The sequence below is a fragment of the Lissotriton vulgaris genome, chromosome 10 (assembly GCF_964263255.1).
Source record: "Lissotriton vulgaris chromosome 10, aLisVul1.2, whole genome shotgun sequence".
Lineage (NCBI taxonomy): Eukaryota > Metazoa > Chordata > Amphibia > Caudata > Salamandridae > Lissotriton > Lissotriton vulgaris.
In genome coordinates, this window is record NC_141698.1 from 346,441,989 (window position 1) to 346,468,028 (window position 26,040).

Sequence of the window (26,040 nt, forward strand, 5' to 3'; positions counted from 1 at the left end):
AACGCAGAGAAGACTGAGGTTCTTATATTCGGGGACAAGTTGGACATTTAGTCCAGGGATTGGTGGCCTGACTCTCTGGGCACTTGCCCAAGTCCTGTCTCCCATAGAAAAAACTGGGGAGTTTTGGTCGACAATTCCCTTTCTTTGAATCTCCAGATTAGCAGGATGGCGGCTACCTGTTTTGGGCTAATTAGGATTATAAGGAAGATTTCTCAGTTCCTCTCATTTGCCTCACGCAAACAAGTTGTCATCGCACTAGTTTTGTCTAAATTGGACTATTGCAATGCCCTTTATTTGGGCATTAACAAGGGACTGGTGCGACGCCTGCAGCTGCTGCAGAACGCCGCTGCCAGGCTGGTGATGGACTTGCCCAAATACCACTCAGTCTTGTCCTCTCTTCTTTCATTGCATTGGCTTCCTGTGGACTGCAGAATTATGTTCAAAACCCTTCGTCTCACTCGCAATGCTTACTATGGCCTGGGTCCTGATGGCATCAAACCATTATTTCAGCACTATGCTCCCATTAGGAAGCTCAGGTCAGCAAGTAAACACCTCCTCATTGTCCCTGGGTTTAAAAAGGTGAGATGGGGAGGTAGAGCCTTTTGAACTGTTGCGGCTAAATTGTAGAATTCCGTCCCGGAGGAAATCTCGGGGCAACTGTCACACACCCTTTTTCGAAAGGCGTTAAAGACTTGGCTGTTTCCAACGATGTCTGTTTGAGTGTGTCCTCTCCTGCTTGCATATTGTTCTGTTTATAGCGCCTTGACGCCCTTGGGCTAAGTTAGCGCTTTATATATTTTATATTCATTCATTCATTCAACTGCCAGCCCAGGCTGTTTACACAATGGGCTATATGTGGCATCTGGAACTGGGTTTATTATGTCAGGTTTTATGGGTGATGTGTACTGGCTTGCACAGCCGTTTCTTCTCTGCTTTTCCCACTTTGTCATACACCATAAAACTCCCTATGCTCTCATCATAGCCTTTGGCGTTAGGGGCCAGTTTGAGAGGATCCATTATGTAACCATATGTTTCTACTTGGTGACCTTTAAGACTCTGTGCTACAGCATTTCCATACCCAACATGGGAAATTTACAGGCAGATGTGAGTGCTTCCTGCATAACAATATGCATGTCTTGGTATTTAATGCCCATTTTTCCTTTGATACATTTCTGCTGGGTTGACCTGCAAAATATAACTGGAGAAAATTGCAGAGGTGGGGGTGGGGTGGGATGAAGGTTCTAGGTGGAAAGAACTCACAATTCCAGCTGTGCAGTAACTGGAGTTATGGCAAACACCTGAATTAAATGAGCAGCCCATAATTAGGCCTTAGTTGCAGTGAACCTCATGTGCTACTCATTGGATGAATCCTTAAGCCTTTCTAAGCCACAACATTTTTTTACACTCCCATTGACAGGCCTTGTGACCAAATATTCTCCTGTAAGATTAATTTGATCCTTGTATTGCACTGAATTTATAATGACATTTTACATTGTTTTACATTTGTTTTATCGAAATAAACAAAAATGTTATTGGATAATTGATCATGACAGGTTTTTGTACCATATCCAAGTCTTTACATTCTTACACTGGCACAATACAGTCACAAGAGGATCATTTAACATGAATCAGGAATGGTATTCCCACAAAATCGGAGTGTAAGTTAGTACCAAAAAATTGTATGTTCAGAAGTACACATGGCTAACCAATGGTATTGCCTGTCCATAGATAATAATGGAGTTAGGGAAATCAAACCCCATAGGACATAATGTAAAATTAAAATATTTAAAATAGTTAAAAATATAAATAAATATAATTTAATCCCACAAAATATGTAAAAGCAGTTCATATTTATTATTTTATAATAAAACATGTGAATGCCATATTCTGGAACTAATTAATTCTACTCATCACTTTTAATAATTAGTTTTGCATATTATAAAATAGATTTTAGGGAAGAAATTAGATTTTGTTATTTAAACTTCTAAACAAGTAATTGTAATTGTAATTTAATGCTTCCAAAAATTAAGTTAATAATGCTGTACCATTTTTTATTTTGCTCCACATTTAAAGGTAATATATTAAACATAAATTGACATTAATATTTGGTATATGATTTTTTAAAAAATATTTATTTTCGAGGCAAATAAGTTTTAAAACTTCACCATTGGAAGACTCTGAAGTCAAGGCAAAGATCTCTGCATGAGTACAGGGAAGAATACAAATGTTGATTTTATTTTTTAACAGTAAACCAAACTCAGATTTTGGTAATGAACAATAAGTAGTACACTATTTCAAAAGTGCTAAATATTCAAACGTGTAATTACCGTTGTGAAAAGCTTAAAGTAGTAAAATGACTCAATGGTGTTAGTTATCTCTGTGAACCAGGCCCTTACACTTTACAGATGTTTTCTCACGTTGTCAGCTCGCAGCAGATCATATCACTTAGATAAATATTTTCTAGTTTTGAAAACAGAAACTAAGGAGGTGATTCAGTTATAATCACCAGAGCAACATTCCTTGTCGTCACGCAACAAAATCTTATTATACTAAATGCCCTTAAGCAGTGCAGAAGGATGAGGGTGTTTACAGAGTATCACCTGCATCTAACAAATAGCTTTGTCTGTGTGAAACCAGACTGGGGTGGAATAGTACGGCAAATTTGTGGGCGTTGTTTTTTGTGTGAATGTTCTATACTTGTTGGTTGCTTTTCTTCAGCTATTGCAAGAACTGACAGCTCATGCATTGGGAACACTCATCCATTGCATCGAAGTAGGTGCTGTATAAACAATGACTGGCAATGCCAATATGACTGGTGTTGGTTCCAGGCTTCTTGGCTTATGTCAATGCTTGTTTTGTTTTGTCACTGTTTTGGTAAAACCTTTTTGTTGGGGGAGCTGACAGCCACTTAATATCAAAAACAAAAACTTTAGCTGAAAATCAAAATATTTCTAGTCTCAAAAGTACACATTGCCATTGTAGTGCCAGACACCGAAGGGAAATATTTTGTGTGCAAGTGTGCTCTTTGTGTGTGCTCTTTGTGAAAAACAGAATGCTGTCAGTCACTTATAGTGAAGTTAGCCAATAGCCGAAGTGGTCTGACCCATTGGCCCTTGCTGTAGTCAGGTAAAGAATTACATGAATGGCACAACAACAGACAAATGAATGAAAAGGTTTTGTTGAAATCCCTTATAACTATGTTATAAATATGTACATTTAGTGAATGAAAAGGTCTTGGTTAACACCAGCCCTAAAAATAGGATGTTTAAATACATTTGAATTTGGTTATCCTATTCTACACTGTTTTGTCTCTTGGTAGGAGATGGTGCACAGCAAAGTATGAGACTACTATCGTAACGAGTAATGACATGGGTGTCATGGTAGGAGAAATGTTGGCACTACTCTATTCTACAAATTTCAGGTATTTTGCAAATTTCCACAACCCTCAAAAACATCAGAAAGGTAGCATTTGCAGAGTTAAAGTAGATACAAAAGATCTGATAAAAGTTGGATTTTCTAAAGAAAAATCTTACTCAACCCTACATTATCAACAAAAAGAAAACTGCCTGGCAAAACATTTTGGGGGGCTGTCCTTGCAGGTGAAGTTGTGCACAGGTCACAACTTGTCAGCTCCAAATAATGGAAAATGTGTTTAGTCACTTTCACTGAACATCATACCTTTCATGCAGAATCTAATTTTTAGGTCTCGGCAAGACAGCGTGGGCGCTGTCTTGAAGTTTAATCTGTGGGCTTCACCCCACTCATAGGCTTTTCATTTGCTCGCTCCATTGTCTCTCTCATCATATGTCCCCATTTGTCCTTGACATGCATGCGACCTGCCTCATCTTGTGTTTACCCGTGCCCCAGAGCTTAGACCAAGTATTTGTGTCCATCCAGTGCTCCCAATTTAGGAGCTACTTTTTCGTTTGTGTTTGAGCCCTCCACACAAGTGATCTTGCTTTTACAAGCTCCTTATTTTCCTCCCACCCGGGCTTCATTTCAAAGTATGTGTAGATTGCTGAACTACACTAGCTGCAAAGCAGCAAAATTGCAAGCTGGTGTTACATTTTTTTTTGCTGATTTATATAGCATGAACTCAACCCAAAGGTGTCGGAGAACTTTCCATGAGCACCAGTAGCATTACAGATGGACGGATTCATTTTTCGGCACAGAGAGATTAAGTGATTTGCCTAAAATCACAGGACATTGAGTCTCCCATCGGTTCCCCAGCTTCAAAGTTGGTCACTCTAGCCGTTGCGCCACTTCCCCTCCCAACAGAATATAAACTGCACAGTTCCCATTTTGTAGGTATCGCCTATAGAGATTGTTTTCATTTCTTTTTTTGCACCTCCTTCCTCTTCTTTTACTGCTCTTTCGTGCCTGCTAAACCGAAGATAAATCCAGCCTAAGTCAAGCTCCTCCTGCCTTACCTCTCTCACTTTCAGAGACAATAGCATTGGGCCTTAATTGCATGTGTGCACACTCGTGTGTTACTTCAGGGAAAAAACTGAAGTGACCATATTATGCTTAGGGATTTTACGTGACTTTCAGCCATGCTGACCCGCAGCCGTACTGCTATGCAGCATGGCTAAAAGAAATTGAAATTGACAATACCAATAGCTCTCGGATTGCCAAGAACTATTGGCATTGCTAATGCTTATTTTTTTAGCTTATACATGGTTTACAAAAGCCACATAAACATATACATAAAAATGTAACCAAAACAATAGTAACATACTAGCCACACCAGGCTAAAAATACTAAACTTCAAGAACACTGGCCGTTCACAATGTGCCACTACTTACAGCAATACCAGTCTAAAACACTACACTTCAAGAAAACAGGCCTGTTCACAAAGTGCCACCAACTACATCATCCAATCATGATCCTGAACACTTTCACCCTGGACAAGCATCAAGTTCAAAATTCAAGAAATCACTGGGCATTCCTCCTGGGTCCCTAGGTTACAGAGAGTCTTGAACACACCTCATACCCCCAGCACCTGGCTCCATTCTTTAAACAGTCCATCAAAGGCAGAACAAGGTCGCCTTTAGTTAAACACAATCACACTCCTACTCTAAACTCTGCCCTTTGGAGAAAGAAACACTGCTCACCAAGCATTAACAAAAAAACTACCTGATTGAAGTTCATAAAACCTTCGCACCTTAAAAGAAGAAGTAACTCTCCCACTAAGTTTTACCCGCTGTGTTGGACACACACCTTTCTTTTCAGCCCTATTCAGCTGGTGAATATACTTGAGGTAATGTAAGTTAAACAGGATTTTCCTACTGATTCACTGAAATCACTTCTTATTGCATGTATTGCTTGAGTTGGTACCGAAGGCTGCTATTTTCACAAGATATCCACTTACTGGAAAATATCACCCACACTCCACTCAGTTATCAATAACGCCCCTCTTTTAAAAGTGTACATTCTTCTATCAATTTTTCTATTTCCAACATTTTTTACTGATCCCCTTTTGAAACCACCTTTTCTGGATCTGTCACTTAATGTAAATAATAAGTAACTCATTTTGAATCCTATTTTATCGTATGCTGGTTTCAGAAACGTTGGAAATAAACCAAAATAGCATAACATTCACAATCATAAAGTTCAATAAAGAAATAGCATCCATTACATTTATTTACAAAACATACATTTAAAAATGTATTATATTTTTACATATTCCATTTGATATTACCCAGAGAAAGGTTAAACCCACAGCTTTTAGCATTAATTTCCCCAAGGGTAGTTGAAAAATGAAATTTAAGTTTACAGAGATCCCTCAAATTCCAAATATGGTTAGATGTTTTCAGCAGTTTCTAGTTAGATTTTAAAGCTTTAAATTCTCTCTAATCTCTTTAAAACCATCCTACATGCTCTGCAAAATTTGTGGTACATGTGATTTTACTATAAAAGGCATTAATCTTTGATATTACTTGAGATCCATAAGATCTAGGAGGCACTGCTGAGGTGTGAATAATGTGATGCTTCGAATACGAACAATTTAGTATTTTTTCCATAAAAACAAACTGACAGGGATAAACCCTTGTTTTTCTTACAGATGAACCTGATAAAGTCATTTTCGTACATTTATTGGTTGCCTAGAAGTCTTAAGCATTTTTAACATGCCGATGCGTCCTTGGCCACTGATTACTTTGAGGAGCACATACTGAACCTAAAATCATTTCCTAAATCAATCATATTCTAACAAATACCTTACTGACAAAATAATTCGTCTTTCTTTAGACAGTCCTGCATTCAGAGCCTGGGGAACTATGTGACTAAATGTCACTCGAGTGCACACAGCCAGCATATGCAATTTGCAATGGTATTAAATAAAAAAAGGAAGACTATTTGCTATGGTGAAATAGTCAACCATTTTACTTTGTGTCCTTGGCAAATTATTACTCCTCTTGCATCACAAACAGGGAGACCCTCTATTTAGAAGTACGCAACATAACTAAATAGAGATCAGTCAGCTTAAGGGACTACAATATAATTATCATAACCTGGAAACCTATCAACGGAATCAATTTTGTCCCCTTTCTAAGTTCAGTCTTTGCTTTCGCCAGTGCACTTTTCATTCAACAGTGGTGCCTACAGTTAGCCCACAGATGCTGAATCGCAATCCTATCACCCCCATCGTTCATGCCTGAACATTTATTTTCTATCTGCCCAGTATGCTTTTTTTGTTAACGGCCAATCAGTGAATCTGGGATTATGTTTCACAATCGCATGCATTAATGTAATCACTGACACCTATAGCAGGTTTCTAGAAGCCAGGGTCACCTCAACTGTAATTGTGTCACAGTTTCAAAAACTATGTAGCAAAGGGAAAGAATCTGATCTCAGGAACTGGACATTGCCTCAGTGTGGTGGGATGGGATTGGCTGGAAGTAAATGAAGGGAAATATTCTGATGAATGTAAACCATTAGAAAAATGCCACTGATTAAATGGTATGGGTCAAATGTTGAAAGTAGGAGACACCTAAAGAACAAGCAGAGCTTAATTTGAGCTGGTGGCAGCTGGTGAGCCCATCAGCACTCATTTTTGGGGTACATCACTTATTATTCCTTAACAGACTTTGATCCAGAGTAAGAGAGAGAAAAACACACAAAAGAGGGAAAAAGAGGAAGATACAGACAGAAAAACAGTTGCAAAGGCAGAAAGCTGGGATAAAAAACGAACCTGCAAGACTACACAGCCTTGGCATTCGGCACCCTGACTTGCGATATTGCTGACCGCGGGCTTCTGAGCAAAACCTTGGGCCCCAGCAATTATTCTATTATTTGGATAGCTGAACACTCCTCCTGGCCCTGTCTTTGCAGGTTAGGACTGTCCCATCCGAGGACCACAGGAGTGTGAAAAATGAATGACATGTATCACCAACAGAAGGAAGAGAAGAGAGAAGAATGCCAAGGAATCTATCTATAGGGACAGACATAAGAAAGCCCAGGTGAGCATATCTACTGCAACAAATATACCTTTCCACAAAAAAATAAAATGTCCATCATCAGAAAACGTTATTCTGAAAGACAGTTTGAAGGCAGCTTTTTCACAGAAAATGCACAGAAACCAAAACTATAGGAACTTTAAAGAACAACCTGCTGGCATGGTACTACTCTTGTGTTGGAGCTGGGGGACTTGGATAACAAGACATTTCGTACAAAATCTGCAGTCTCCAGTGTAAACCCAACTTTGGCGCCCTAGGGACAGCTCGTCAGTGAAAGGCAGAACTGTGGTTTGTAACCATGTCTCTATCTTTCACTAACAACAGACCTGGCATCATTTTCATGAGGGTCCCCTGTAGGTGTGCAGAGTATGGAACTCCTGTGCCACATCACATGGGGGTTTCTCCAGAGACAAGAGGGCACACTGACAGTGCACCCTTTTATCTGTGGCACCACTCTAGGGTGGGAAGTGGGAGAATACAACCAGAAGATATCCCCACCTGGGAAACTACTAGATATCAGGTGTACTCTTTGTATCAGCGTTATCCTTGTTACAGAAAGGGCAGTAAAAGTGTCTGTGGCCACATCTGTAATACCATATTGCCCTAGTAGGCAAATGCGTGTTGTGCTTCTTGTGCTTCTAGGGCACTCTTTTTATATTAAAGCCACACAGACTGCATCATTATGGGCTGCAGGACAGGTAATCTCCCTCCTATGGAGTTACAGCAAGGTATGAAAAAACAGCAATCAACTGTAAACATAGTTACTTGTTCCCTGGCAGGAATGTAATCACATGGACAATGGAAATGAATATGTCATGCTGTTTTAATCAGCCCTATAAGCACCAGTGTGACAGGGTAGGTCCTTGTAGCCCACCATCTTGTGAAAAGCTGTTGTGCTTGAACTTATTTATTCATATGCAAAGGCTGCAACTTAGTCTGCTCTAAGGATACAGAACCTAATGTGAAAGACTTTCATTTTTCAAGTATATTAATTGTGCATTTGTGCATAGTGCTAGGGTCTGCATTTCTTTCTTTCTCTTTTTTAACTGGCTTTCTTTTTTGCCGCCTCTACAGTTTCATAATCCTTCTCTGCTCATTTATTTGTCTTTTTCTCATCTTCCTCTGCTCCTTTCCTTCTCACCGTTTCTCATTTCATTCTCTCCTCTCCTCTCCTCTCCTCTCCTCTCCTCTCCTCTCCTCTCCTCTCCTCTCCTCTCCTCTCCCCTGCCCTCTCCTCTTTCTTCTCTAATGCTTTATTATGCCTTCCCTTTTATTCTTTCTATCTCACACTCTACTCCTCTCACTTTTTCCTTTACTTTCCTTCTCTTCTCTCCGTTCCCTTCTCTCAATTTCTCATTTGCTTCTTTCCGCTCCATTTTTTCCTTCTCTTTCTCCATAATGTCTCTCATTTTTTTCATCCTCGCAAATGCTTCCCCAGCGCACATTTTCTAATTTATTCCGCTTTCCATCTCCTTGTTTTCATACCCTTCTTTCCATCTATACCTCTTCATCTTTCCTTCTGCCCTTCTCATCTCTCTTTCTCAATTTTCTCCTTTCCCCTTTCATTTTCTCCTTTCATTCACATTTTTGTCCTTTAATTCTTTACTTTCCTCCCTCCACCTCTCCTTTCCTCCATTCCCTTTTACCTTCTCATTTTCTTTCCTTCTGTTCCTTCTTCTTTCTTTTATTCTCCTCTTCTTATCTTCTCTTTGCACTACTACTACTACTACTACTACTCTCCTTCTCTTCTCCTTCTCTTGTCTCTTTCGTGTCGTTTTCCTTCTCTCCACTGCCCTCATTCTCACCTACGTTTTTTTCTTTGTTTCTTCCTGTTATAGTTATCATCTGTGCTAATTTCTCCTCCGTCTCCATTCTTTCTCCTGTTTCTCCTCTACTTTGCCCCTTTTTAGGTTGAGCCTAGGCGGTGCTTGCGCTGTCTCTTCAAGACATGTTGTGTAGACTTTGTGGGATTACAGCCCACCCATTGCTTTTTATTGTGAGTTTGATTGTACTTTATAAAGGCTTGCTAGTGCTTAATTCTTCCTCTTTGTCCCTCCTTGTTGTCCTTTGTTTCCTCCCATGGAGCAGCACCTAACTACTGGTATTTTACGCTTATGTATTCATGTCTGGGCACTATTTTTTTCTTTGTTTCCTGTTCGACTTTATCAAAGCTTCCCTTTTGGTCGATTCCTTGTGGCACCTTAAAAGCATTGTGAATCTCCTTTGTATTGTTTTGTTACATTGTAATGTGAGTGTTTGCTTGAGAAGCATTTAAAAAAAGCTTTGTTTCCTATTGATCACCATCTCCGTAATGCTGCCTTCTTTCATTTTTTGCATTGCAATTGTTTATTTTAGGATTGTAGCTAGTGATTATGTTTCTGCTTTTTGAAGACTGTTTCTCAAATGCACGTCCATGTTTCATTCGCAGCCCCGTCTTGCCTTATTTACCTTGTCTGTATTCTTGCCTTCTAATGACAGGCTGTGGCTGATCCATAACTCGGTGCGCCCAGTCAGTAGATGCCTTTACCCTTGTGATTTCGCTGGCCTTAAAGCTCAAACAGCGAAGGAATGTAGAGCCGCAACGAAAGCAGTAGCTGCTCCCAACACCGCTGTCTCCCCATCCCCTTCCATTGGTCAGCCTCTGCCTTCCTCCTTGTTTAACCTTAGGGTTTGTGATGCTGAATCCTTTAAAGTGCAGACTGGCATCTATCACATTGGGACCCTGTTAAATGTTTGTTCTTCTAACCTAAGTATGAAACCCAATATCGAATCTGTGCTACAATATGACATGTATGATCGTAAGCTACACAGTTTAGGGGACTCTCATTCCATATCTGACTGTGCAATTCATGTGCCTGTGTAAAGAGTGTGAAACTCTCTGTAGCCTGTGAATGTAAAAAGCCACATTTGTGTTAAGCACATTATCCTATTTCTGGCTCAGATGCTTCAGGGAAGCAGTGGTTTATGAGCCTTTGAGGTTTGCCTTAGGGTTACGTTGCCAAAACCACAGCTGTTTAGGTTTGACTTCATGGTCAATGGTCAAACACAGTGGTAATAGTGTATTTATGGGGCCTGGGTCAAGTCATCTAATCTTTATGGCCATTGCCAAGGCGAATCCAAGTACTAGTGGGATGTGTTGCTCCGTGTGCGCCTCCCCACATCCGCTGTTGCATTAAGGAGTTTGTGTATGTGAGAGAGATTATTGTTGCCTAACTACCCGGCCCTTTAACCGGTACAGCCTGCTCAAACAGTGAGCACTACTACAACTCTGGTGATCCAGTACTACAAGGGCACAGCTCTTAAACTGTACCGTTACAGCAAATCTACAACACAAGAATCTCAGTGCAGCTACAACACCACACATTTATAACTGCACATCTACAACGACAGTTAAGTGTAATACTGTACAGCTGCACTTCTACCACACATCCAAAAAGGCTTAATTGTACAACTGCACATCAACAACCACACCGGTGCATATCAACAACATAATATCATGCTCATCAACACACCAATTATTGATATATAGAAATTCAATGCATGTACAACCACAAAAAGAAGCATCCAGTTGCACATTTCTAGGATTGTACATCTTCAACAACACTGCATATGCACACCACCACAGCTGTATATCATCAATGGTGAAACTCTAAAAAAATGTGCATCTCAAACCACTGCACTGATAAGCAGCTTTCCACATGCAATAGAACTGTACATCAATCAGTAACACTAAAAATGTGCACCAACAACATGACAGGACTGTTTTCTGGCTCGACATCTAAATCATGCTATAGCTGCACACATACAACAGCACTGCAGCCTACAACTGCATACATATGGCACTAATTCAACTCTTCAAAGAAACATGTACAACACTTGATCTGCACATCTTTGATTTTGCTGAACTCCGGAACTGTGCGTCCAATACAACACTCCTTCGCTTTTCTCCTCCAGCCTTTCCTTTTGTGCCTTTCCTTCTCTCCTTCTCCTCTGCCTCCTTTTCAATGTTATCCTCTCCTCATTCCTAGCCTCCTTCCCTTCCTTGCTTTATCTTCCACCCTTTCTTTGTCTCTCCTTCCTTCCTTTCTGTCCTGCATTTATCTTCCTCTCTTTCTTCCTTTTTGTTTCTTTCCTTCCTTTATGGAAGAAACTTTGCTTCCCTAAGCAATCTCTTCACTTCATGCCATATCTTTTGCTTCATATTTGCCCAACAGGTGTGCCAGTCAGCATGGAGGTGGCTGTAGGGGTATGCTTACTTGTACAGACCTGTGAACCCTGAATGTAAAGTATTATTGCCAATGCGACTGGTTAAGGGTGCTGTGTATATGTCAATGAAAAACGTTCTGATTTGCTTGCTTGTGAACATAAAACAATTGACTCCAGTAAAATAGCTGTCACGTGACGTCTTCTTTGACTTAGGACTTGCAAAGATACTGTTGCCATTCTGTTCATTGTGTGAAAAAGAGACCCCCAAGTCCAAGTGAGATAAAAGGCAAAGCATGAGGATTTTGGTGTGTGAAAAATGTATGCCATATGTTATGCTCCATTTTGCTATTAAAAACTCAGAATAGGAGATATTGACCACACATGGTAAACACTTCACCCTATGGAAAGGTGTTTACCATGTGTGGTAAAACCTCCACCCTATTTTGACGTACTCATAATGAGGGTCTTACTGTGCAAAAAGGTCCTTATTCCTGAAACCTTGGGCATGCCCTTCAGCTATACTTACAGCATCCAGTCCTTGTATCCAATAATTCTTTATCCGGAAGACCGAGCTTGTGTTGTGGTGGCTGTTGTAGCTGTTGACAGCTGCTGCAATGGCGCCGCCCAGGTCCACCTGTCCACCATTCTCAAGCGACTCAGGGCTTGCTCCTGCTACCAGGCTGAGCACTAGCGCCACTTGCAACCACATCTCCACCCTGTACTGGATTGCCTGCTTGCACTCAGTGGGAGCTGGGGAGTCTCTGCTGCTCTGGAACCTCCTCCGTCTGTTTCCACTTCCTTGGCTTGGGTTGTGGTTTTCCCAGATTTAAACAGGCCAAAGCAAACGTGAGTCACGCCTCATGGAAAAATCCCAGGCTGAAAGCATGCCAGGACTAGAAGAGGGATATTGGCAATTGGCAAGCCCAACAGGTTGAAGCACTCCGAAAAATAAACCAAGTTCCGGATTGCTCATTGTTGCAGTTGCAGTTGCATATGTTTAATCTCTTGAGTTTCACCTGTCAAGCTCATGGCATACATGCCAACACTCCCAACGTAAGCATCCCTGTTTATAAAGCAGAAAATGAATTCATTTTAGCTTCGTTCTACTTAGTTTTACCTCTGTAAATGTACAGGAATTTATATAGCGCAAATCACCAAGCGGTTTCTAAGCGCTTGCTTAGGGAACCCATCCTGGTATTCCCCTGGGGGGGTATCCACAAGGTGAAAGCCAGGCATCCCGCCACGAGGGGCCGTTGTGGAGATTAAGCAAGCTATTGCCCAGAGTCGCAGAGTGTGAACCCGTGAATCAAGTAGGCACCGGAGCGAGAATTTTCGAGTCCAAGGACATTTTTAGGACTCAAGAACCAGCCGAGCCAGGAATTGAAACCTGGTCGACCCCTGCTTCCAGGTCTGCCTCCTTTAACCAGTGAGCCACACTTCTCCACACCAAAGCAAGGTAAGGGGAACATTATATCCTTTTCGATGTATTCATTTTGTTAATAAATGTTGGCTTTCATATTTTAGATGCATATACATGAAGAGAATGTTATCTACTCAGAAAGCATAACAAGAAAAAGCACAGTTGGGTGAAAGCTTTAGTACGTGAGGTATTTGTTTGTTTTAAGCATCGAGCTAAGACCATGAACAGTTTATACAGGAAAAACTACACACGGAAAGAAGTAACAGGCAACAAAATAGTAGGCACCAGCACTCAAAATCAAGCAAAAGGAAGGCGTGACAATCTTCACAATAATGTGAAGGACCACCTATGTATACCTGAGTGCTGTACTACAGAAAACAAATGAGTGTGCTCTTCAGACATCATATACAGCATCTTCAAGATGTCTAAACTGAGAAACTAGCAAGTGTCAATGTTCATTTTATATTCTATTCAATTAGTGTAACTCGGGATTACTACATGAAAGGATTTAATGTGATATTGGTTTCTGCCCGCATTTCTTTCTCAATTGGGGTCTAATTCTCAAAGTTTTCGTATGCAGGCGAGCAATCAAAGCTTATTCTTGAATGGCAGCGTGGACTCAAATGTTCGGAAATAGATAATAATAGGAAAGAATGCAATAAATATCAGGTATAGGCAGTTTTATAACTTTGATTAAACGAATAACACTTTAATCCACAATTAAGGTTTCAATTACATAGTAAAAATGTATTTTTTTGTCCTCAAAGTAAGTTCTTAAAAACAAGTAAAGTGATAATTTGACTATCCCACACTCACCAGCAATACCTGCAGGTGTCACGTTAGGGCCTTAATTACAAGGTATTCATATTTAATTGTTATTTATCACATCTAATGAAATAATGATACCCTGAGGTTCTTTATTTATCAGATTTGGTAAATATTGTCAATTATGAGTTTTGGCCACAAAATGGGGACATGATGTGCAGCTTTTAGTGCTTACCACGTGAAAGTCTGCATGGCCCATCGTTTACCGTTTTTTTCCCACCCATTACATTTTGGCAAGTTTGACATTAATGGAGCGAAAAATCAAACTGTGGGATATTTCCGACATACTCGTAAATCTGCCACATGTGCAAACACAAGCTCGCATGGATGTCGGACACTTGTGATTGAGGCCAAAGTGCACTACTTGAGGTATGCAGGTGTGGTCTCTGCTCGGCAGGAAACAGTCAGATAGTTATGTGCTGGCATTTTGCAAAGTCTTACTCTCTTTCTAGATGGAAGCGTGTAGTATCCTCACATGGTGTTTCTTTCCCTGTGTTCTTCACTCTAGCTGCTCAGCCTGTGTGTGTGTCCTCTGTATGGAATGTTGGTGCGTGGACCTTCACTAGAATGCCTGGGTGACTGGATGAGGGGTGACAGTTGGTCAGAGAGGCTGAGCAGCTAGCAGGCTGTTCCTGGTGGGGCTGTGGTTTACTGTAATTTACCACCTGTTACTTACTTGTGAATAAACCTACTTGGTTTACATCATACCAGCGTAGCGTGGTTACTACAAAGGGCTTACTCGTTTCTCCTGAGGCCGAAGAGTCTGGGGTGCATGCTGTCAGAGTTCTCTCCTCAGGTTGTCACAGCGTCATCGGGTCTTGAGCAGGGGGGGCGGCGTTCACCCTGTAAAATAAGTGGGGTGGGACGCCGTCCACCCGCGTGGTCCCCCGACTCGTGCCCTGCTTAATGCCATGACCAGAGCGCAGTGTCTCGGCCATCCTAACATGTATGCAACCCGGTCCTGAAATGCAAGCGCTCATGATAAGATACCAAGAAGAGAGAGTGTGCATAGCCTCAGAGAAGTGATGCAAACTTCATGGTTGAGTGAGCCGGCCTCAGGGAAACCTACAGTGAAAGCAATAAAGTTCTCCGCTTCTCAGTCAGCACACAAAATAACATGCCAGTCTCAGGAGAAATCTCACAGTGAGCAAGGCACACAATTCAATGGCCGACCTAGAAGGTATTTGAGCACAGGGCAATGGAATATGTTTTTGGTCTTGGCTGTACACAGTGCTTCGAGCAGTGAGCTCCGTCCTAGCACTCAGGCAACCGAGCCTTGGGTTCTTGAGCTGATAAAGCAGGTTCTCAGTATGTAGGAGGGTCTTTCTTCCTTTTCATTTACTTTTGAGTAAATTAAGTCTTTTCTTCAGTCCTTGGAGTCTGCTCTTGATTCGAGGAGATGTAGGTGGGTATGGGGCAAATATTCTCAATGCCCCTTGATTGAAACTATTCAATGGGAAATCAAAGGTGAGTGCATTTTACTGGCTAATAGTGCCATCTTATGTACCCATATGATGGGAGTTGACTGCGGACAACCAGCTGCCCAAAACCGGTGCATTTCGGAAATACATTCTGGAACTCATGTTTGTCAATGATCAATTTTGATTTCTTTGTAAAGAACATCCCATAATCTTCTCAGAATTCATGTTAAACTGTGATGACAGATATCCTATATTAGTCCCAGATACTGTGATTGTTACTTAGGCAGTTATTGAACTGATTGGATACGTGTGTTTCCAGTTAAAGCCAGGGTGAGTATAGTCGCTCAGCACATTGTTTTTGCTCAGTTGTTAGCAGATGCAATGCCCTCAGCTACAGTCTTTGTCAAGGTGATGCTTGCCATGAGACCGCAATGCAAACTAGTCCCATACATTAAAGTGAGCACTAAGTTTCTTTCTCTGGTCAATTTTGGTGTTATTCATCTCGAACCTGGCTTCAAAACTAGTGAACTCAGGAGAGGAGTGAGTAGATAAGAGGGTAGATTTTGTGAAGTGTAACGTGGCAACCTATGTGCCTATGGCACCATATATCTACGTGGTGTGCCTTAGCAGATACAATGAAGCATTTAACTTGATTATCAATATAGATTCTATGTACAAATTAAAGACTTGTAAGCATGTGTAGGTTAAAATGTAGTCTAACTGTGAAGACATGTAATTCTCATTCACATTTACATAGGTATTTCCAAATATAGTGTGTTTATTAACATTCATTGCATATGTAATCTTGAACCCATTTATTCACGTGTGCATGTGTTCTGAAGTTACCCATACAAGTATAATCATATATTCAAAATGCACATTGAAATATTTGACTAAAGTTGGCTTGGCTAAAGGCCTTAACTTTAAAATGTATTTTGCTTACCTTGCGTGTACTTTCCTTTGCAGGTATATTCTCATGATTTCATAGCTAGTGGACGGAGTATTGTTGATTTACTGATAGTGAGGCCTGAGAAGAGTAATCTTGGCAAGGACATCTAGAACTAATGAGCAGAAGACGCCTCCTATTCATCGCGTATCAGGAACAAGAAGATACTCAAGGTTGCAAAGACTGTCCAATTTTGTGGGATGGAAAAGTTCGAGAATGTTGCCTATACCCACTGTGGGGAGGAGAAATAATTGGGTTTCTGGTGACTTGTGGAAAGATATGTTGTTCTTACAACTTCTTGGTTATGAGTAGTCTTACGTTGTTACAGTTCAGTTCAGATCCTTCTTGACTCTGAGGGGTACAGACATCTCAATTTCCATTGCAAGTGTGTAGCTTTATGCTAAGAACTTATTACCCCCAGGTCCCGTTGACCTCGTCCCATTCCTTAAAATATGGAGATAACCATCTCCACAACAGAAAAAAGAAAAGGAGCATGCTGGGATACCCTACCTGCTCCCTCCTACTGGGAGTACATAAGCAGTACCATCCCAGCATGCAGCCTGTTCTTTTTTCTGTCTTCCGACAGATTGGATTGGAGTTTTTGCTTTCTCTTACCTGCGGTGACTTCAGGGTCGTCTCGTCGGGCTGCTGGGCTGTCCTCTCCGTCCCTGAAGTCCTCCTCTGTGTCATGTCGTGCTGCTGGGCTTCTCGACGTCCTGCTCCGCGTTCTCCTGGCCTGCCGGGCTTGTCGGGAGCCGCGTTGGATTCCGCCCGGCCCTTTGAGGCTGGGGCGCTGGTTCTCCCGGTCCACTTCCGGGTTGAGGGAGCGTCTCCCTGCGGCTTGGCTGGTGGTGGGAGCCGTGCTGCTGTAGATGTCGGCCGGTCCAGGGGGCTCTGCTCCTCGGATCTCGTGCCTCCATGGTGTGTGCTATCCTGCTGTGCGGAACCGTTGCAGGTCGGATTGGTGCATGGATCTTCGCTGCTGGCAGACCTGGTTCGTGTCTTGGCGCCTTAATTCCTGCATCTGGTGCTTCTGCCTCGGGTCCCACAAACCTTGTGCCTCCCTATGTTGGGTGGTCGGCCCCTCTGGGTCTCCCGGGTGTGTGTTTCAGGCCTGTGTGCTACTCTTGTGAGTCTCGCCTGTTCGAGCCTGCTCGGGCGCTGTGCAGGCGCGTTTGGTTCTGTATCTCACGGCCCCTCTTTCTCTGGCATGTGGAATTCTACGGAGCTGGGGTCCTGGACTTACTGGGGAGTTCTTGTGCCTGGAAGTGCTTGCTGTTCTCCTACTCCCGTCACTCCCCGGGCGTCTCCGAGTGTTTGCCATGGATTGTGGCTTCTGGCTGGCTCACTCTCAGGATTGGGGTGGAGTTGTGCCTTGATCCTGGTTTGCGATCCCCGCTGGCTGTGGGGCCAACGGAGGTGTGGTCTGCTGTATTTGGCGCTGTTGTCCTGGAGGGCGCCTGGGCAGTGTCTTGGGGGGCGGTGAGCTGTTGGAGCGCTCCTCCTGCCCTCCTGGTGAGTACCGCATAGCGGTCCCTCTTTATGGTTTTTTTATTGCCGCATTTTCCTGCTGTCTTTCTTTTACAGGTTTCCTCCTGGCCTGGTCCTTGGCTCCCTGCCTGTGGCCTCTGTGGATCTTGGTATAGAGACAAAATATCGACTCCAAAATATCGACTGGACATAATATCGAGTTTTAAATATAGACTGGACAAAATATCGACTGGACATAATATCGACTACAAAAATATCGTTTTTCAGGTAAGTGAAGTAATATCGACTGTATAAAATATAGATAGCAAAAATATCGATTTTTTAATAATATATAATATTTTATAGTGTATTTTTATGTAATAATATGTGTGAATAGTGTGTATTAATGTTATAAAATATTTTATTACATGAATTTTGTTTTGATAATAATTGCGTAATGTAATTCTGTAGCGGGTTGTGGGTTTATAGGGGAATAGGGTGGGAAGTAATTTAATAATAATTAATTAATTAATATATGTTTGTTAATATTTTTAATTAATAATTAATTGATAATTAATTAATATTAATTAGTTAATTAATTATTATAATTTTGAATATATTTTGTATTAGTAAATAATTGTTAATTAATTAATTGTAATTAGTTAATTACATTACATTTTTCATATATATAATTTTGTGTTATTTTTAAGTAATTAATTTTGAAAAAATTATATTAATTATTAAAATAATTACACCTAATGTTCTAATATATTTACTTTATTGTTATTGTTAATTAATAATTAATTGGTAATTAAATAATATTGATAAATTTTGGGTAAAGGAGCATTTTTAGGGTTCAGGGTCAGTTTTCAGTTCATGGGTAAAGGGGTATTTTTAGGGTTCAGGGTCAGTTTTCAGTTCATGGGTAAAGGGGTATTTTTAGGGTTCAGGGTCAGTTTTCAGGTCATGGGTAAAGGGGTATTTTTAGGGTTCAGGGTCAGTTTTCAGTTCATGGGTAAAGGGGTATTTTTAGGGTTCAGGGTCAGTTTTCAGGTCATGGGTAAAGGGGTATTTTTAGGGTTCAGGGTCAGTTTTCAGGTCATGGGTAAAGGGGTATTTTTAGGGTTCAGGGTCAGTTTTCAGGTCATGGGTAAAGGGGTATTTTTAGGGTTCAGGGTCAGTTTTCAGTTTATGGGTAAAGGGGTATTTTTAGGGTTCAGGGTCAGTTTTCAGTTCATGGGTAAAGGGGTATTTTTAGGGTTCAGGGTCAGTTTTGGGTTTTTGGGTAAAGGGGTATTTTTAGGGTTCAGGGTCAGTTTTGGGTTTTTGGGTAAAGGGGTATTTTTAGGGTTCAGGGTCAAAAAATAAGATTTTAAAAAATTATTTTTATTATTTTCATTTGTTATTTTATTATTATAATTTAATTTAAGTCGTTTTAAGTATATTTTAGTAATTAAAATTTAATATTAATTTAATTTAACACTGTTTTTAATAAAGTCGATATTTTTTACATCTATATTTTTGTTAACGATATTTTGTACTCGATATTTTTGTACTTACCTGTTTGTAGATACAAACTCGATATTTTGACTGTCGATATTTTGTCCACGATATTTTGGCAAGTCGATATTTTGTCAGTCGATATTATTTCAGTGATCCGTGGATCTTGCTGTGGCCTCGGCAGGACGGACTTCTCTGCCTGGCGCTGGGTTCTGGTGGGCGCCTGGACAGTCTGTTGGGGGTTAGGGGGGGGTGCTGTTGTGGCCCTCTTCCTGCCCTCCTGGTGAGTACCGTGTTTCGTACTTCCATGTTTCTTTCCTGTTCACTGTCCTTGTGTACTTTGTTGCGGTTGAGGCTGTGTGTGGGTGGGTTGGCCTTGCTGGACGTAGTTCTGTCTCTTGGCCTGCTGTTGTCTGCGGATTCACTTCCCGGAGGGTCCCCTCTGCCTTTCATCCCTCTGAGGTTGTTAGTCTGGGTGCCTTTGTGTTGGGTCACGATATGCTTCTGTTTATCAGCGCCATGGGTTCTCTGGGTTTACGTGCGCTTTGCTCTTACCCATGTTGAGTCCTGTTACTGCTGCTGGTGGGGTTCGTCCTGTGGGCGTCTCCCTGCGGGTTGAGTGGGGTGTGTGCTGTTTCCTCTGTCTCTTCCGCTCGGGCCTGTATGTCGCTTGGTCTCCTGGGCTGCCTTGGCTCTTCTGCTGCTGGGGTTGCTGTTGAGTGCTTGCAGCCTTGCTTTGCCTTCCCTGTGCCTCCTCGGCTGGTTATGTTCTGTTGGTCGGGACAGTGGGCTGGTGGTGCGTTCTTCCTGCCTCCTTGGAGTGGCTTTGGAAGGGTTCTGGAGTCTTTCTCCTGTTGTGGGGGCTCCTGCTCCGCGCGTATGATGGATCGTTGTTCTGCTGCGTCCGCTCAGGGGCCCTGTGTTTGACCTCGTGGTCTTGGGTTCTGTTTCCGGCTGGTCCGCTCGGCCTTTCTGCCTTCTTGGGCCTTGTGGAGGTCGTTGACGTGAGTTCCATTGTGTTGGGTTGCTTGCACGTCTGTTGTTCGGGATTCCCTTCACGGTGGTCGTGTGCCTTCCTGTTGCACTTGTCTGCGCTTCCTGCGCCCGGGTCCCCTGTGTTCTTTGTGTTCCGGGGACGTGTCTGTTTTCTCCTGTCTGCCTTGGGCTTGCCCCTTTGGTTAGCTTGCCCTTGCGTCTTGGATTCGGCTTCTTCTTCCTGTTCCCCTGGCCTGCGTGCTGTTTTGGGGGTTTCAGTTGGGCCTTGTCGGGCTCGTGTCCTGCCCTTGCTGCTGCTGCGGCTCCCTGTGCTTTCTGATTCCGGGATTCTTGCTGGCTTTCTTTGCTTTTTCCATCTGGCCTCTCCCTCTGGTGCTTGTCGCTTGGAGGGGGTGGTTTGCCACTTGTGCTGTGTTCTGCGGCTATGTTGCCCTGTGGCTTGGGCTTTTGCCCTGCTGCCTGGCCGTCCCTGGTGGGGTGTCTTCCTGCTGGGCCGTGGCTCGCTTCTGCGGCCTTCTGCACTTTGGTTCCTGGCGTTCCTATGGGTTGGGTCCTGGTGCGTGCCTGTCGGGTTCCTGGGGTGTCCGCTGATGGCCTCTTCTTGCTTCCTTTCGGGTGCTTTGCCTGGGCCATGCTCTGGCCTTCTGGCTTTCGGCGGGTTCCTGTGTCCTCCCCTTGCTGCCTTGTTGGGGGGGGGGGGGGGGGATTTTGGGTCCTTCCTCTGTCCTGGGGGCGCCTTGTCCTTGTTGGGCTGTTGGGTCCGGGCGGGGTTGTTTGTGCTCCTGCTTGGTCCGGTTGTTCTGGGCTTTGCTTCTCGCCTCCTGCCTGGTGGGGTTTGGTTTCCTGTTGTGGGTTCCTTCTCCCCTCTTGTTGTTCTGGTTGGTGGATTATGCTTTGGGACTTTGGTTCGCTGGCCTCTGCTGCCGCCGGTGGTGGCTGGGTCATTGGCTCTGCCTTGGTTGGGCGTTTTTTCTTCGGGTGCCTGGCTCCTGTGCCTCGCCCTGTCTGCCGGTCCTGGCTGTGCTGTGCCCTTTCCCTACTGGTGAGTTTTGGGTGTCGGTCTTCCGGGTGTGTGGCCTCTCTGCGTCCTCCTTGCTCCCCTTGGTTCCTGCCCTTCTGTTGGTTCGGGCGGGGTGGGTGCCTGTCTGGGTGCCGGCCTGCCTGTTTGCCTGCCCTGCCTCCCTGCCTGCCTGCCTGCCTGAGTTTTCGCTGTTCGGTGCTTCTTGCTCCCTTCGGGTGCTTTTGCCTGCCCCGTGCTCGGGGTGTCTACCTTCTGGTGGTGTCTCCACCTGGTTTCCAGGGGGGGGGGGGGTGGGTTTGTTGTGCCCTTCCTCCGTGCTGGTGGGTGACGCTGGGGTGCGTGCCTGGCGCTTTCCTGCTTCGTTTGTCCTGTGGATCCTCCTCTGCTGGGCTCTGGGAGGCTCCCATGGACCGTCGTTGGATTCCTTGGAGTGGGGCTGCTGGGCTTCCCTTTCTCCTGCTGGGCTCCGGTGGCCTGTGCTGCTTGGCTTCATGGGTCTTCCTGTTTCGTTTCCAGCCCTGGTCTCTGTTCCCGCTACTGGCCTTGTTGGTGGTGTTGGCTCGAGATTCTTCTCGCCTGCCGCCCTGTTTCCCTCTGGTGGGGGCTGGGATTTGTTGGTCTTCCTGGGCTTTTGCTTTGGGTTGCCTCTTGTTCTTTGGCTGCCCTGTTGGCCGTGCCTTTTCCCTGCTTGTGGGGTTTGGGTGTCTGCCTCTCCTGGTGTGTGGCCGGGTTTATGCTTGCCGTCCCTCTCGCTCTGCCTTGGGTTGCGGTTGGCTTTGCTTCGTATCTGGGGCTTTGGTTTGGGTCCCTGTTGGGGTCCTTTCCTGGCTGCTCCTTCTCTTGGGCTCTGTTGGTCTTCGCTCCTTTCTGGGTCCACTCCCTTCGTTTGGCTGGGGCGCTGGGTCCGTTGTGTGGACTCTGGCCTTCCTCCCTGTGGTTCTCCTTTCTCGGGGAGGTCTGGCTGTGATTGGCTGTTGTGCCTTTCCTGTGCCCCTTCCTGGTTCTTGGTTCCTTTTGGGCCTCTCCTTTTGGGTTCTGGTGGTGTGGTGTTGTGTGCCTCCTGGCTGGCTGGCCTGCCTGTTCTGCGGCTGGTTTCTTGGGGTTGGGCTGGGGGCCTTGTTGTTGGCCTTCTGCCTTTGGGGTTTCGCCTCCGGTGGTTTCGTGGTGTCTCGCTTTTCTTCCTCCTGGGGGTCGGTTCCTCCTTTTCTGTTCTGGGGTTTTTTTGGTTTCCCTGGTTCCGTGTGGCCCTTTGTTGTCTTTCTTGGTCTTTCTGGGGTGCCGGGTTCTTTTCCCGGTTTGTGGGCCTTTTGGGTGCTGCTGCTCTTCGGTGTCTCTGCGGGGGTTGGCCTTTGGTCGGTCCTCCCCTGTGGCCTGGTTCCCTGTTGCTGCCCTCTTTTCGGTTCTGCTGGGGGCTTCCCCTGCTGTGTTGGGGTCGTCCCTCTGCTTTGTTTCTTCCTGGTCCTTCGGCTCGCCCGCTCTGTGCGGGCTGTTCTTTCTGCCCCTGTATTTTGGGCTGGGTGTGCCTGTTGGTCCCTGGTTGTTTGGCGGCCTGAGTCCGGGGACTTCGCCCTTGGTGGGTTGCCCTTTCCGGGCTCGGTTCTCTGTGGGCTCCCTGGGCTTCCTTTGGTCGTGGGGGGTTGGGGGCCTTGGTTTTGGCCCCTCTTCTTTCTCCCTTGGGGGCTTGGCTCTGCTTCTCTGCCTCCCTTCTGGCTTGCCGGGTTGGTGGTTCTTGTTTCCGTGGCGGTCCCCTTCTGGCCTTTGGGATCTTGGTTCGGGCTGTGGGGTGCTGTTTTTTGGTCTGGTGCCCTTGTTGTTGGTGGGGTTCCGGTAGGCCGGGTTCTCTGCTTTGGTATTCTCCATACTTTAAGGAATGGGACGAGGTCAGGAGGGACCTGGGGGTAATGTCCTATTACTTACCGGTAATCTTCATTACTCCTGGTCCCGTTGACCTCGTCCCATTCCTTACTTCCCTCCCTCCCTCGTGGCCGGCCTTCCGGTTGTTGGCTTGGTGTTTTCAGGCTGCATGCTGGGATGGTAACGCTTATGTACTCCCAGTGGGAGGGAGCAGGTAGGGTATCCCAGCATGCTCCTTTTCTTTTTTCTGTTGTGGAGATGGTTATCTCCATATTTTAAGGAATGGGACGAGGTCAACGGGGCCAGGAGTAATGAAGATTACCGGTAAGTAATAGGACATTCTCTTTTAGATGACTTCTACCAGGGTTTTCACTTTGCTGACACCTTCCTGCACTTCTGAATTCCCTTGAGGCCATTTCTCAAAGTCTCACTTGCATCTTAGACTTAGAACTTGGGTTAGAAGACTTTAGAATCTGTTCATGTTTAGGAAGGAGTATCAGAGTTTCTTTAGGAACACCAATTTCTATTTCTCAGTATCTGTATTGCTGTGACTTTGTTCATTTAATTTCTTATGCTATTGAATCTCTTCCGGTGCTTCAGCTTGGCTGCTGTAAATCTGTACCATTAAAGTATGTTTTTGATTTGCATGTATATTGGATTAATTATTAACTTGTAATATACCCACTTAACTTAACTTTCTGGTCCTCTGTGTGGCCACATGGGGTACATGGAAGTTTAATAGTTTTCATTAATATGGACTCCCTAGCCTCTCAGTCAACCAAAAAGATTAATCTGATGAGAAATGATAATCACTTTCCTTCGTGCCTACAATATAATTTAGACGTTAGTTTAGGATTTTCCAATTTCAAGCTACCACACGACATAACAGAATCATACATTGCTCCATGCACGTACAAAATGTAACAGCTTGGGTCCAGAATAAAGTACATTTAGCTAGTTGCAGTCTTAATGTTATGTCAGCTATTTATACATCAACTACAAACAGTATACATTGACAAGACTATGCAGGAGGGACAGTCAAGGGGCCGATGTTTACCATCCCAGTGTGATCCTCTGTTACCGCATCCCCCTCATCACAGTCAGATGATAGTAGATGTGTCCTGAGAGAATCTTAGATGTCTCATGGCTTAGCAGTGGGATGCATTAATCCTGAGTATGAGTCCATCATTAAATTGCAAAAGACCATGCCTTGTTCCCACTTTTTCAGTGTAGACATTGCCCCCTTCAACCATAGCATTGTTACGCGCCATTTAGCTAGAAGAAAAGAAAAAAGCAACAAATCAGTGGCGGCTCTTCGGAACGTTTCCGATGTTGTTCAGTAGAGAAAGGTTCGGAGATAGTTTTAGACCAGTAATATCGCTTAGGACCCAATTACGGGTTTGGCGGTGTGGGAGCGAACATCCATGCTGGCAGCCCACACCCGAACCTGTGGTTGAACCGCCCACCAGATTACAAGTTTCATCATGTCTATTGGGCTTTGTTTGGCAGTCCCACAACGGTGCCCCTGAAAATGGGCAACGCAATTGGAACACCCAAAAAAGTTCCTGCACAGCATGCACTGTAAAGCCCATGCCATGCAGGAACTGGGGTACATGCAATTGGAACACCCAAAAAAGTTCCTGCACAGCATGCACTGTAAAGCCCATGCCATGCAGGAACTGGGGTACATGCACCCAGGGGCGGCACATGTTGTGCCTCACTGTGTGCATCGCCATTCACATTGGAAACAGGGGGCGTTGAAACCGGTCCCAGGATGCTTGTTCTCGGTCCAGGGAGGACCTGGCTTGGCAGTTCGGGCTGGACTGTTCCTACAAGGAACAGGTTCAAGACTGATTTACATATGGCTGGGTCCAAACTGGGGTGGGGTGGTGTGGTGAGCAAAATATTGATGGATTTAACGGAGATCCTTGTGACTGGGGGTGAATGTTAGCTTTGTCCAGCATTCCATCCATCAATAGTATCTTTTGCATATGTTACGTCACGCTAAGTGGGAAGGGTTTGCCCAGACGAGGGTCCTGTGCTCACTACACCACTGAATTCAAGCTAGCCTGGCTGATGAAGGGTGATGCTCTGAAACGGTTCCCAGGATGCTTGTTTTCGGTCCAGGGAGGACCTGGCTTGGCAATTCGGGCTGGACTGTTCCCACAAGGAACAGGGTCAAGACTGATTTGCATTTGACTGGGTCCAAACTGGGGTGGTGGTGAGCAGAAGAATGATTGATTTAACCCAGATCCTTGTGACTGGGGGTGAATGTTTGCATTGTCCAGCATTCCGTCCATCAACTGTTTCGTTTGCATTCGTTTCAGGAACACCAGCCTTTTTATGGAGGAAAGACCACCACGACACTGCTGGCTGTCCTGAAACTCATAATATGCAAGGCTGTGCGGCTGCGGCACCACCAGCATATTATGAGGTCCTCACCGCCTACTGGCTTTACTTTATACTTGTTCAAAGTGTAGCTCTTTTAGATAAAAACCACTAAAAGTTCGGATCTCCCTTTTTTCTGTTTATTTTGGTAGATTCTTTAATATCTGTAATGATGCAAAATCTTTGAACATCAAAGTTTTCAGTTACTTAAGAAGTTGAAAATCAAAGCTCCATCATATTGCTAACGTGATCACTCCCTCTAAATTATCCATTAATTAGTAGATTTCTTTATTAAGCACACATTTAAAAAGTGCTTCTCCATATGACTGTGGTGTGTAAGGCTATTTCTTTCTGCTTGACAATATGAAGTATGAACCATGATTTGACCTGACAGGTTAATATCCTTTCTTTCCTTCTTTCTTGAATTGCCACTGGAGTCACTCTATCTCTGTGTAGTTTTGCTCCTATATGTAGCTCCACTGCGTCATAGATCAGGACACCGGGCCGCACTGGCCTATAGGGCAATCTGGAAGTGC

General features: G+C 44.0%; 1 protein-coding gene across 2 annotated transcripts in view; it reads right to left on the bottom strand.

Annotated features, from left to right (window-relative positions):
* LOC147685218 (cathelicidin-1-like) overlaps positions 1–12,450 on the bottom strand; it is a 177,915-nt gene extending 165,465 nt beyond the window's left edge. For both annotated transcript variants that reach the window (XM_086941127.1, XM_086941128.1), the window contains exon 1: positions 12,190–12,450. In XM_086941127.1, the coding sequence (XP_086797253.1) occupies positions 12,190–12,372 (183 nt within the window). In that variant the 5' untranslated portion in view covers positions 12,373–12,450. The remainder of the gene's footprint in view (positions 1–12,189) is intronic.
* Positions 12,451–26,040: the final 13,590 nt, after the last annotated feature.